Source organism: Macrosteles quadrilineatus, unplaced genomic scaffold, assembly GCF_028750875.1.
Source record: "Macrosteles quadrilineatus isolate MER2022 unplaced genomic scaffold, UCM_ALF_1.0 Scaffold_3__2_contigs__length_128488019, whole genome shotgun sequence".
In the NCBI taxonomy this organism is placed as follows: domain Eukaryota; kingdom Metazoa; phylum Arthropoda; class Insecta; order Hemiptera; family Cicadellidae; genus Macrosteles; species Macrosteles quadrilineatus.
The window spans coordinates 91,799,766-91,812,906 of NW_026542596.1; the positions used below are offsets into that span (position 1 = coordinate 91,799,766).

General features: G+C 36.2%; 1 protein-coding gene across 1 annotated transcript; it reads left to right on the forward strand.

Moving 5' to 3' along the window:
* The first annotated feature begins 1,442 nt into the window (after positions 1–1,442).
* On the forward strand, positions 1,443–12,902 carry LOC128989364 (polycomb group protein Psc-like). The gene is made up of 6 exons (XM_054411253.1): positions 1,443–1,660; positions 2,896–3,054; positions 7,281–7,433; positions 7,709–7,863; positions 8,640–8,819; positions 10,935–12,902. The coding sequence occupies exons 2-6, from the start codon at positions 2,937–2,939 to the stop codon at positions 12,900–12,902; spliced, it is 2,574 nt and encodes an 857-aa protein (XP_054267228.1). The 5' UTR covers positions 1,443–1,660; positions 2,896–2,936.
* The last annotated feature ends 239 nt before the right edge of the window (positions 12,903–13,141 follow it).

The window sequence follows — 13,141 nt, forward strand, 5'->3', positions numbered from 1 at the left end:
TGCTTATATTGCTTTCTTTCAGAGTATATTATTGTATGGCCTAAGGCTCTGGGCTGAGGTGCCGCCTCTGGAGTCAAGAGAGTTCTGCGCTATCAAAAGAAAGCAATTAGAGTGGTAGTTGGTGCTGACTACTCGGATCATTGTAAACCCATATTTGTAGCTGAGAGCTTAATGGCGGTTTGTAACCTTCATATTTTTCAGTGTTTGATCAAAATCAAGAAGGAATGGGACTCTCTTGAGGCGACATCCAACCCTAATAATACACGCAGGAAAAATGATCTCAATATTTACCACATGTTAGGTTAAAGTAAAGTTCAGATGTCGAATGATATTCTTAGTTATAAGTTTTTTAATAGACTTCCTTTTGTAGTTTGGAACCTGCCAGACCCAAAATTCAGAAAAGGGGTTGAAGGGGCTTCTTTTGGCAAACCCTTTGTACAAACATAAAGAATTTTTTGATCTGAAAGAGGAATATGTAAGTAGTTTTTTAACCGAGTGTTGTGTCCTGTTTTATTTTTCTCTGCATGGAGAGTTTCAGGAATTTAATTTATTTCATATTGGTAAGAAACCTTGTACAGTATACTATTCTCTTATTTTAGTTTTTATTTTAGCTGTAGTTGTACTGACGTTTTTCCAGTAATGTAACCCTATTTTGTGGAAATAAAAATTTTTGATTCTTGGACAATGGGAACGATGGTTTATGGGGGTTTTATCACGGTTTGATGGGGGTAAAATGGGGGTTTTCCATTTTTGACCTTTACACATAACATAACATAAACTAAACATAACATTTTGCAATTCTTTTCAAACCATTTTGTAGAGTTAAAAAACAAATAATTTAGTATATTGAAGCGTTGTTATACACCTATAATAGTTACGGAGAAAATTACAAAAAAATGTAAATATAAAATCCCTAGTATGTAATTCTTATTAAATTTGGAAATACATTTATTTCATACCTTTTCAATCAATTTTGAGACTGGTGACGGGCGATGGCAGTAAAATCTCACATTTGCAATACCTCAGAGACAAGAATCAAGAATATTTATTTGCCATTAAATAACAGAACGTTACAATAGGCATCGTCAGTGCAAAAATACATCACAGTCAGTCTATAATCATCTATAATACAATCAGTCTTAGCGTCTAAAAATTCATCTACAGAGATCGATTTCATCAATGCTACTAAATTTGAATAAAAACCTAATTGGTTTGGTTCCTTCTTTTAATTTAGTACGGACTTGAATGATGTACGTAATGATATACAAACCAATTAAAATCATTCGTTTTATTTTTCATATATATTACTATTTTAATATATTTATTGACCCCATTTCTATATTTATACGTTGAAATCTCGCTTGTGATGTGAGTATGAGACTGAGAACGAGCGACCTAACCAACTTAACTCACTACTACTACTACACTACAACACTACAACTTCGTTATTTATTTTGTTTAGTGGTGATGTCCTTCATAAAATACGAAATTAGGTTAATTTCTAAATTTGTGCTTATTGTTTTTAAGAAAAGGTGAAATTCTATAATTTATTACGAATTATACAATGTGAGACGCATTTATGTTCCCATCAACACACACCAAAGTCATTACCAACAACAACAGTGTTTGGATCCGAGTTAGGTTTATGGAAAGCTGAAAGGTATTATAATAATTTGGATAAATTTACTACTTATAGTTTTGATAACATTTTTTATGTGTTGGAGATACTATACGAATAATTAGGTGTACATATTACTTAAAACTTGTGGAGTTTGGCAATTTTAATCTAAATGTAAAGGTGTAGCCTAATGGCCTAATTTTTAAATAACAATTATGTAGGGTAGGCAGTTACACAGCTTAGGCCTGGTTATTTATGTCTTCTTAACTTTATGTTGTTTAATATAATCCTAACTAATGAGATGAACATATTTTTCATGTTTAACTAAGTTACCCTATCATATTTATATTAACTTAAGTACGGTAGCCTACCTATTTCACTTTTAAGTTTAATTAGGGGTAACAATTCCATATCTGTTGGCACAAACAACCGAATGAGCAATATTGATTATTCGATTGTATAATTCGATACATCCTTTGGTTAGTTAGGTTAGGTTAACCTTACCTACTAACCAAATGATATATCGAATAATCGATATATCGATCGATATTTTCATTCGGGTGTTTGTGCCAACAGGTATGGAAGTGTACCCTTAATTAGCACATATTAATCTAGCCAGTCTAGTAAGGGTTTAACCGGGTAGACTTTCATAAGTTAAGTGGTGCTGCCAAAAACAACCGAATGAATATATCGATCGATATATCGAATAATCTGTACGATATTTTCATTCGGTTGTTTTTGGCCCCACTTATGAAAGTCTACCCGTTAAGGCGGCACTTTAGTTTACGTCCTACATTTACTCACATACTGCCGTTTGGTTAAGGTTAGGTTTGGTTTAGAACAGTTTCATTTTATAATAAGCTGGTACAGTAGTTACATAATGTATAATGTATAATAGTAAATTGTGTCACATAGGCTATTCAATGAATACCTAAGCCAACAAAATATAAGACATAATCTGAGGTTCAATGAAATATAAAAATACAATAATGTGCAACCTCCGTGTACCATATTAAAACTATTTAAAGACAGGCATTTAAGTACCGGTACTGTATGATTGAAGTACCTATGCCACTGTTAAGGAACTGTGACAATCTTGTTTGATATAGCCTAAACTTAGTTTATCAATATTTTCATAATTTTGGGATCAAGGCCTACAAATTAGGCTAGGTATCCAATTTGCTAAACGTGTTTCCTAGTTTAGCTTTTTCTAATACCTACTAAGTACGATGTAACATACTTTTTAATAGACTAAGCATGACTTTTTTCTATTTTAGGTTACACAACCAAGGCAAACTGTAACTTACGATGTGTTGCAATGGCTTCCTCTAGTTCAAGATCTGTTAAAGTTACTGATCTCAACCCTCATCTGTTGTGTGTTTTATGTGGGGGCTATTATGTTGACGCCACCACCATCATTGAATGTTTACATTCCTGTAAGTAGAGCGTGGTATTTAGCTGAATTCAGAATAGATTAAAATCCCAAATTATCATACCGAATTAAGAATTTGAACTAGGCCTAGATAAAATAAAATTAAAAGAAATTGATTTATTTAGCCTATGTCCAACGGTTCCACCATTTTAAGTAGAAAAGTTAATACAATAGTGCCGAAAAAAAAAAAAAAAAATACTCTTGAATAGGGCCTACTATTGGGCCTACTATCTCCAACCTACGGCCCGTGGACCACCTGCGGCCCGCAAACAGATTTTATCTGGCCCGCGAAGGCCTACTGGGAAATAATTACTTTTTTTACAACCTTTCAGTGCCGCCGCGTCTCGCTCCGCAATGCACCATTGTCGTAGCTTGAGTGCGGAGCGTCTCATAGCGAGATTGCGTGAGAAATACCGGCGTCTCGGAGCGAGACGCTCAGAAAATCACTCCATACAGTATCACATTTCAATAAAGCTGGCTGCAAATCACACCAAATGTGACAGAAGGAGGTTGGCGACAACTATTTTGCTCTTTCACTGTAGAATGGAGCTGAGAAATGTGGTCATCCAATCAAAAACCATTACGCAATAGTATAAGGCTTTGCACAGCTGGTTCGTGTGTTGTTGTTTTGACTGTTTACGTTCTAGCGAAACGGCACACGGAAGATTTCTCAGGTGCCGTTTGACGTCACTAACTGCTGACATCACTTTGAGGGAACACCAATACCGCAACGATACGGTATTGAGCCATCGGCCTCAGTGGTGTAATGGATAGCGTTGCGGGCTGATAGTCCGAAAGTACCGGGTTCAAATCCCGCCGGCGGCATCAACTTTTTATCAGCAATTTTTTTCACATCAGCAAGTTTGGTTGGTTTGGTTAGGTTATGACAGTTATTTTATAATTGAAAAATTATAAAATTGAATTTTAGGCATTTATAATTTTATTTTATTAACAAAACAATTTTTTTAAATTAGTAAACCTTTATTTGATTTTTCCATTATCAGCACGTTTGGTTAGGTTATGACGGTTTAATTTACCGTAATAATAGAAAATTATAAAATTGTCTTTTTCTTCAGACGCAGCAGTTAGTGACGTCAGCAGTTAGTGACGTCAAACGGCACCTGAGAAATCTTCCGTGTGCCCCACTGTACGTTCTAGTATTTGTTTGTTTACGAATTGTTTCGTTATAGAATTGCAGGTTATAGTCATGAATCGTTGAAAAATACATTTTAAACCTTTAGAAAGTTATAATACCACAGCTTATCCGTGCATTTGGTGATAGTTTGTGGCTAATCACATAAAGTGTACCGGTAACCGGACTTGGTAAGTCTGGCCTATAGGTGCATGATTTTATTTTGACCGTTTGTATATTTTGTGCATGGCTTATAATAGTAGGCCTAATCTAATAGTAATTCGAATTTTAAACATGATAATAACAACATAAATACAGTCAATGTTAAATGATATAGTTTTGTCTGTAACAACACAAGTCTTAGAGCATGATTTAGGTTATGTGCTGGGTAGGGCCTAGAAATGTTTGAGATCTCTTTGTAGTAAATGTTACATATTGTTTTGGACATATACAATAAATACATTTGTTATACATGATTTCTCTTAAGTTTTTAATATTCTGAATGCAAAATTTAATGTAGCCTAAATGAATAATTTTAAATTGTGTTCAAACTATGAAAATGAGAATAAACTGCACAATATTTCTGTCTTGTCCATGAAAATGTTGCATTTTAACTCATGAAACCCCAACTAAAATTAGTATTTTACAATGCGCGATCTAATAATCTAAAAAGCAAAACAAATTTAGGCCAAAAATGTTAATAAATTAATAATTTATAACGATTTTCCTGAATTCCCACATTTATGTAGAAAATTGTTCGGCATTCCTAGAAGCAACGCCACATGTAGGCCTGGCAAACCTCAAATAAAATTGTTTCACCCGCTCAAGGCACTCAAAGGGTTAATTGGTATAAATCAATTATCTATACCGAAACCTACGCAAACGGACACTACAATAAACAGCAAGTCTATCCATCCGACAATCCACAAGACCGCAGCCTTTAGATCCATGCTGTACCGAGCCTATAAGATTCTACTCAAGTTAGTGATAGGATCGCTCAAGTTAGTGGATTTAGAACCAAAACAATAAAGGACATCACAAGAAAGACGAGGAGAAAAATCAATCAGAATACACTACACAGAAGAACAACAGAACAACATTAGAAGAGATGAAAGAGGAAAAGACCAGATATGTCACTTTAGCTACACGAGGACTACAACACAAAGGACTGCTAACAGATTCAAGAAATACAGAGTTTCAATAGCCTACAGGACTAAGAACACCATGAGTAAAATACTGCATCCAAAAATAGAAGATTGTAACAAATTCGACGCTTCAGGCATCTATAAAATCAATTGTAACGATTGTGATAGCTTCTACATTGGACGGACTGTGAACTTCGTTAACCGCTTCAAAAACCACACATCTGCGTGGAGGAACAACAAACCCGAAAGATCAAATGTCGCTCAACACCTGTTACAAAATGGCCACTCATTAGGAAAAATGGAGGATAGTCTATGTATTTTAAAGAAATGTAAGAAAGGATATGTAATAAATGTTTGGGAAAAATTGTATATTTATAAGGAAAAATTTAAAAATAGAAATAAGTTGATTAATGAACAAGTAAATTTCTATTCCAGTTGTACTTATAAAAATGTATTGGCCGGTACTTCCGGTAGCCAATAGGGTATAAGTAGGGACACCATTCAAGATTCTTGTCATTCGCCTATTCGAAATCCATCACCACTTACCACCTTTTTTTGTATATTTCCGTCTTGTTAGTAACAGTATAAGCGTAAATATATGTTTTAAGTGTTTAAGAAGTCACTTTTATTTACTTTCCGTAAATTTAATAACACGTACAATGCTGATCAAGAAGTTATTTATTTAAATAAGAAAGTCACGTCAAGTAAGAAAATTACAATCAAAACTCGGGAAATGGTGATTATGTTGCTCTGATCACTGGGATGATCCCGGACAGTGGTGCAATCATGGGACATGATTACAACATCCCTATTTAAAGTTCTGATTGTTGCTCACAGATATCACTACAATAGCTTTCCCAATGTTACTTGTACCTTGATGAGACTTTGCGAGACAATGATGATGTCTCTGCGACTGTGTTAATGTGATGTTAATGCGACTGTGTGGAAGATGTTAATGTCAATACCGCAGTCACCTGCACTATCACTGTCTGCCTGCAGATATCTAATGTTGAGTGACCAAGAAGTAAAGGTCGTCAGCACGGAATCTCCTAAGTAAAAACTCATCCTTCTACTCCAATATATTGTAACTGAAGTAAAAGTTAATTTAATTAAAGTTGTCAAAAAAAAAACAAAAAAAAACAGAAAATCAATAGGCCTGGCCTATTTTTTAGTACCTACTACTAGCATTACCCAGTGCATGTTGCTGCGCTTAACAGCTATTATTTTAAATGGTAATGTGTTGTTTACAATAAATAATAAAAAATATACCAAGAACAAAAATAGAATATTTTATTTTACCTAAACATCATTGGATAAAAAATGTAAGCGCTTGATAAGCCCTGTACAAACGGGTTGTGAAATGATTGTTTGGAAGACTAAAGACAAAGTTGCAAGTGTCTAGAGAGCATTATCTACTGCAGTTTCAACACCTAGAACCATCAGTCCACCCAGCTTAGGTATTGTAGTTTGCTTCAGTCAATCACATTCGGCTCAAAACAGATCCAAACAAGGAGTCTAGATGAAAATTATAATTTGCTTTGACCAAGGCGTTCTTTAAAAATCTCTTGTTATTTTTGTTGTTGTCTACGTCAATGGCATTTTTACTTGGAGGTGAACTTTTACTTTGTATTATCCTGTACAGTGTACTCAAACTCTTAGAGCAAGCGGCAAAAACCCATATGTTTTGTGGATAAACCCGTCTCTCCTGCACCAAAATCTGAGACGCTAACCACTCAACACACTCAGTTAATGCATAGATTAAAGTGGATATATTTTACTTATGTTCAGCTTACTTGTATGGCAGTTTGCCTAGTCGTTGATCTATGTCTGTGAGGTGACAGTGGAACCAGAGCTAAGTTTAGCTACGTACTATTTGTATGTAAGCCATTAATACAAGAACTGGCCACATTTAGCCCAAGTTTTATTTTGTTTAGACTATATCTCTTGTTTCAGTTTGCAAAAGTTGCATTGTACGATACTTGGAGACAAATAAGTACTGCCCGATTTGTGATGTTCAAGTTCATAAATCAAAACCTCTGTTGAACATTCGCTCGGATCGTAAACTACAAGCGATTGTCTACAAATTGGTACCGGGCCTCTTGCAAAGTAAGTAATACGCTAGTTTTTATAAAAGCTTTTCATAAAATAAAACAAAAGAGTATGGCACAAATCGTAAAATATGCTTCAAAGTTAGAAAGATAACAGTCTTACACTGGTACACTCAAAAGTAACCAACATAAAACACGTCAATACAGGCGGCAAAGTCAAATTCAAAGTAAATGGTACAATTATTCATGGAAAAAGTAAGTCGCTCAAATAAATCAATTTTAGTAATATATTTTGTTTTTAGATTGTTAAACCTTCTGATTTTCTTTTCCTAGGAGAATTGAACTGCCGGAAAGAGTTTTATAAGAACCAACTAGATTCGAAGTTGAGCAGCAGTGAAAATGTGGCCGCAGCGTTGGAGGACAGCCCTGTATGTTCCGAGGGGGAGACATTCTTGTTGGGTGTCCAATATGTCGACGCATCTGCTGAGGTCACTATAATACTTCCTGTATGATAAGTGTACACATGTATATAGAAGATCATTGAAGGAAGATAAGTTGGTAGTGATCTGGGAATCTGGGATGGATAAAAAACTTATGCCAGAAACTTTTTTGTAAAGAGGGATCTTTCTGTTGGCTCACCTGAGAAAATTAGAGTCCATGGGCTAAAAGACACACAGTAAAAACCACAAAACATACTGGTAACACTGATACAGTCGAAACTTGACGAAAAAGTAAAACTGATAGGTGTTGCAAAACTGTCATATCACGCTGAGTTTGCGATTTTTAAAAACATCGCCATCGCCACACTCATTGACAAATCAATCAGGCAATCTCCATCATCAATGTTAACTGATAGCCTGTTAAGAGTTCTTTGGCCTGAATTTGGTTAGTCCATTGACCCTGTGCCAGCGAAAAAACATTAAAACCGATCATATTCACCGGTTTCTTGGGTCTAAAAACATTTCATGGGTTCCTCTAACCTTTAACCAATTTAAACCAGGATATTTGGTTGTGTTGTTGCTCTATTACATCTTCATACCCAACTAGAAAGGGTGAAGCTCGAGTTTATTCAATGCATATATACTGCAGGATGAGTCTACCACAAGTACTGAGTAAGGACCAATAGGAGTTCTTTCATGAGGCCTTGCAGTTTATTTGGGGCAGAACAGTTTTGTAACTGATACATTATGTTTTTTTTAAATAATTAGTTTCAGATTTGATGTTTTGGATGCAATAGCAATGAGAACCTATATTTATGTTACAGTCACATAACAAGAGATACCTGAGGTGTCCTGCGGCCATCAATGTCAGTATTCTACATAAGCTGATGAGAGCCAAGTTTGACCTGAAAGATGCGCAGAGAGTGGAGTTCCTATATGAGGGAGACCTGCTGCCCGACCACATGTCTCTCGTGGACTTGGCCTACATGTATCACTGGAAAAGGGTAAGTTAGACGTAACTGATGTTCGGATAGTCGTTCATTGACAGGAACTGCTTTTGATTACCTCCAGCAATTTTAGCAAAATCCGTCAGCATACAGGGCTGTTAACATTCTGGAAAGTCAGGGGTAGTCATGGAAAAAAATTCTGGTCATTGAAAGTCATGGAAATAGGCAAAAAGTCATGGAAATCCCCAATGATGGATGGTTTTGGAGGGGACCTTTCAATTCTCTAGTTGGCCGTAACCCCCGACTATTGTAGCATTTTTCAGGATTTTTCACAAATTTATGATAGTTTAATTTATTATATGTTGTATTAGTTTATCAGTTTTGAGTTTGTATTAGTTCATTGTTGTAGGCCTACCTATATTGCACTCCATTGTTATCTGTTAATACATATTTCAGTATTTTCTGTGAAATAACTTTTGTAGGCAGTATTATTTGTGTGTGTATGTTAAACTACAATTTTCAAGTAAAGTTTGTGAGTCATGGAAATCAATGGTAAATGGTCATGGAAATTAATGACACATTTTCTGTGGACACACTGAACATATCTTGATATCTTGTGGTGACACTGGTGATTGTCTTCCATGATTGCAGAACATCCGTTAGTAGCGGTCACTCTTCGAACTTGGCAAAAGTGTCAATATCGATTTTTCATATATTTTTTTCCCTTTTGGTTAACTGACGTTTCGGATGATTGGGCTTAGTATAATCAAAATTCTACTATACTGTATTTACATTTATGCATTGAAGAGTGGTGGTTGGCTGAAGCCCGCAATGTCTTTCCTCTCCTGGTTCAAGTCAAAGACATTTTCACCTGACACCTCTTGTATTAAATATAAAGCTATGTTATGTCCTTTGTCAACCAAACTGCATAGAAGAGTCATCATGAGGTAATCCATCATCCAAAAAAACAATGAGATTTGTAATTACAAATATTTGGTGTGTTAAAACCTTACACGAATCCTATCTTAATGTGACTTGCATAAAAATCGATAGAGAGTAAAAAATTATCAAAATTTTTATATTGTAAAATTAATTCCCAAGAAATTGTCTTTTTACCAGGCCTACTTGGGCTGATGAGACAACAGCTTCTCATCAATTTTTCTTCTGATCATAAACTGTCAATTAATTGTTTATAGAGCAGGTTATAACCCTCAATAAAAGCTGTATACTCCTTCTTCTGCCATGTATATACTAAGAATTAGAATTGATTGGTATTAGTGATGTGTCGATACCAAAATTTATCCATTTTCGATACCGATACAATTTTTTTTTAGTTTTACAACATTTTCTAGATGGATTGGTTATACCCCTACCTTAATATGGTTCCATAAAGTTTTTTTGAGGTAATAGGGTGTTTTTCAAGTAAAGAAAAATTGAATTCAGCAAAGACAAATTCTAACCTAGCCAATTTAAGTTTAAACTTAAACCCATCTAAACACATCGAACAACTACCATATCAAAGGTAAATGAAGATCTAAAAAAAAAATAAAAAAATAACTAGAGAATAAATAATAGCTAAAGGTGTGGCAGCTTGATATTTTTGGTTAAGCCAAACTCGAGGTAATATCGTAATCATCTCTTGCAGTCGTGGAGACATCATCGTTGTCTTCAGGGATCACTGCAAAATCCTGAATATCTTCCTCAGTCATTGAAACATCATCACAGTCTTTCGTGGTCGTGACAAAATCCTGAATTTCGCTCTGTGGTAACTGAAACACCATCATCGTCTTCCTAGACATCAAGATCATCTTCTGCGATCGCGGCAACATTCATTTTTACATTCAATTCATTAACATTTTTCAGTCTTGTGGACATTTTCATAACACCTTAAACACCGAGGCCTATACACAGAGGAGTGTGACATCTAAAAATTTAAAGACAATCAATAAACATTGAGTATCCCTACATATTTGATTTAGATGTTGGAAAAATATAAAGAAATCTATAACCAATATTGATTTTGAAAGAATGTGGTATTGTTTCTATTATATTTTTTTGTTTAATGGGCAATTTCTTGAACACGATTCCTTGATAAAAAATATTTGTATTTATTCCTTTAATAGTGGAGTTTTTTTGAAATCTTGATCTCATCTGGCTCTTTTTTGTTTCCAGAAAGATCCGATTGAGTTGGAATACAGGTTCCTCGAGTGTCAACAGAAGAGGATAAAACTGTCACATCACGATGACAATGCAGGTGTTGAAGAAAAATTAAACGTAGAGCATGAGGCAGACCGAGAGGTTCAGCTGCAGATCAGCGAGACTGGAGTGATGAGTGCGCAGAGTGTGGACAGCGTAGAGGTGACGTCAGTGAAGGATATCAACCTAGAGACCATGGAACTGGTCAAGTCATTGGGCAACCAAGTCACACTGACCTTCGACAGTTCACCAGCCAACAGCAAAGTCAAGATTAAGCATGAAATACCAACCAACAACAACACTATCACCATGGAAAGTGTTAGCGAAGCTCCCAAAGATGTAAATTGCGTTAAAGATGTGAAAGAGGAAGCTAGCGAAAGTAAAGAGATTATTGTGAAAAAAGAGTGTCCGGTAAAAGAGAACACGAAAGACTCGATTAATGTAAATAATAATGAACCAGAGAAAAACAAAAGCCATGCGATCAATTCATCTCTCTCAATCACGGTGATTCCTGTGGGGAATAGGCCTACTGCCAGTACTCCTGTATATCGTCAAAAAGTTTATCCTGGTGCCGTGAAAGACAATTCCAATCAGTCAAAGCAGTTCAGAGTGAAAGAAACACCAAATGATACTAAGCGACCGGAAGTGACAATTAAACCGACTTCCGAAAAACCGGAATTCCCAAAATCAGGCAATGCAGCTCGTTACAAGACATTGAAAACCCCGATCAAACCGTGGAATCCCACTATCCCAAGGGCGACTATTATGGCCATGAAGCAAGCTCAGGCGGCGAGTCAAGAAAAAGATCCCAGTAAACCTTCACCAAAACCTCCTAAATTCTTTAAGATGCGCAATGTGCCTCGGTTCCTAGGCAACCCAGCGTCAGGAGTGAAGCCGATGTATCAGGTGTTACCGGGCTCTGAACTCCCGACTTCTCAGCCGAGCTTATCACAGACTTCAAAATCTACGCCCTCCTCTGAGCTGACAGTGATGAAGATCGATCCAAAAACTCTAAACCCCATCTCTGTACCTCATCCTAAATCATCAAAATTGAACTCATCCTCCAGTAAACCACCTGTTACTTTTACTCCAGCTCATAAACCATCGGAGAGAGACTCGGTCAGTGGTGTGAATCCTATTCGAAATCCAGTTAGTAAAAGTAATCTACCATCCAGAGGTCCTAGTCTGGCTCATTCACAGAGTTTCCCATCCAGTCCGTTCGGCCTCCCTTCACCTCATGTTTTATACCCGGGGTTTCCTAGACACTTCTCCCCGGTGGATGCTGCAGGCAATCAGCTGTCTGCGGACAATCAGATACTGCGGGCCATGTCAATGTTGTGCTCTCCAGGTGCAGCTTTCCACCCCTCTCTCCCCCCCTCCATCAGCATGCTCTTCAACCCCCACCACCCTCACCATCGGTCCGCACCTGACAAGTTGAACTTCAAGTACAATCCTAGCGATTTTCACAAAAATGCTACCGGTACCACAACAACACCATCAGTTCAGAGGATACCTCCTTCTGGTCCTTCGTCTAAAATTTCATCGCCTTCTCCGAATAGTAGTTTTTCCGAATCCCTCAGCTCTCCGGCTGTTGTTAAAGAAGAGAAACATCCAGCAGGAGAGAAAAGTGAAGCACCGTCTGAGGAATCTAGAAGTGGAAGTTTGGTGCCATCAAATGAGTTCAAATCTAAATCGACGCCTCCCTCGAGCAGTACAGAACAAGACAATCCCCTACCCAGAATAGGCAAGACGAGTCCTTTGCCTATAACTAATGGGTTATCTAGTATTACAAAGAATAATCTAGACAAAGAATATCTTCTGAAACTGCACAAGCAAAGTGCAAGTGCAAAACAGTGTATAACGGAACCCGCAGAACAAAGTAAAAGCGCAGATAATCAAAGAGATGATTCTAAAAAGGCAGTTGACAATAATAATAGTAGTTAAAGAATCTGTGATAGTATTAAACTTATAATGTGTGCTATTTTTACATCATGAAAAAATATAGGTTAGAATTGTATTTGTAATTTATCAAACTCATTTGCCTTAAATGTCTTTAACAAAAATTTGCTATTAACTACAGCAAATATTCTTTACAAAGTCAATAGTTTTACTGCCATAGTTCATGTTTGATCCTGTTGATTTAAAATATGTTTTTACCAAACTTTTATTTAGTTCATTTTAAA

Bases quoted from the DNA above. Each gene is read 5' to 3' on its own strand.
- LOC128989364 (XM_054411253.1), top strand. From the start codon at position 2,937: ATGGCTTCCTCTAGTTCAAGATCTGTTAAAGTTACTGATCTCAACCCT. The intron at 3,055-7,280 runs GTAAGTAGAGCG...CTCTTGTTTCAG, and splicing joins CATTGAATGTTTACATTCCT to TTTGCAAAAGTTGCATTGTA. The intron at 7,864-8,639 runs GTCACTATAATA...TTTATGTTACAG, and splicing joins ATGTCGACGCATCTGCTGAG to TCACATAACAAGAGATACCT.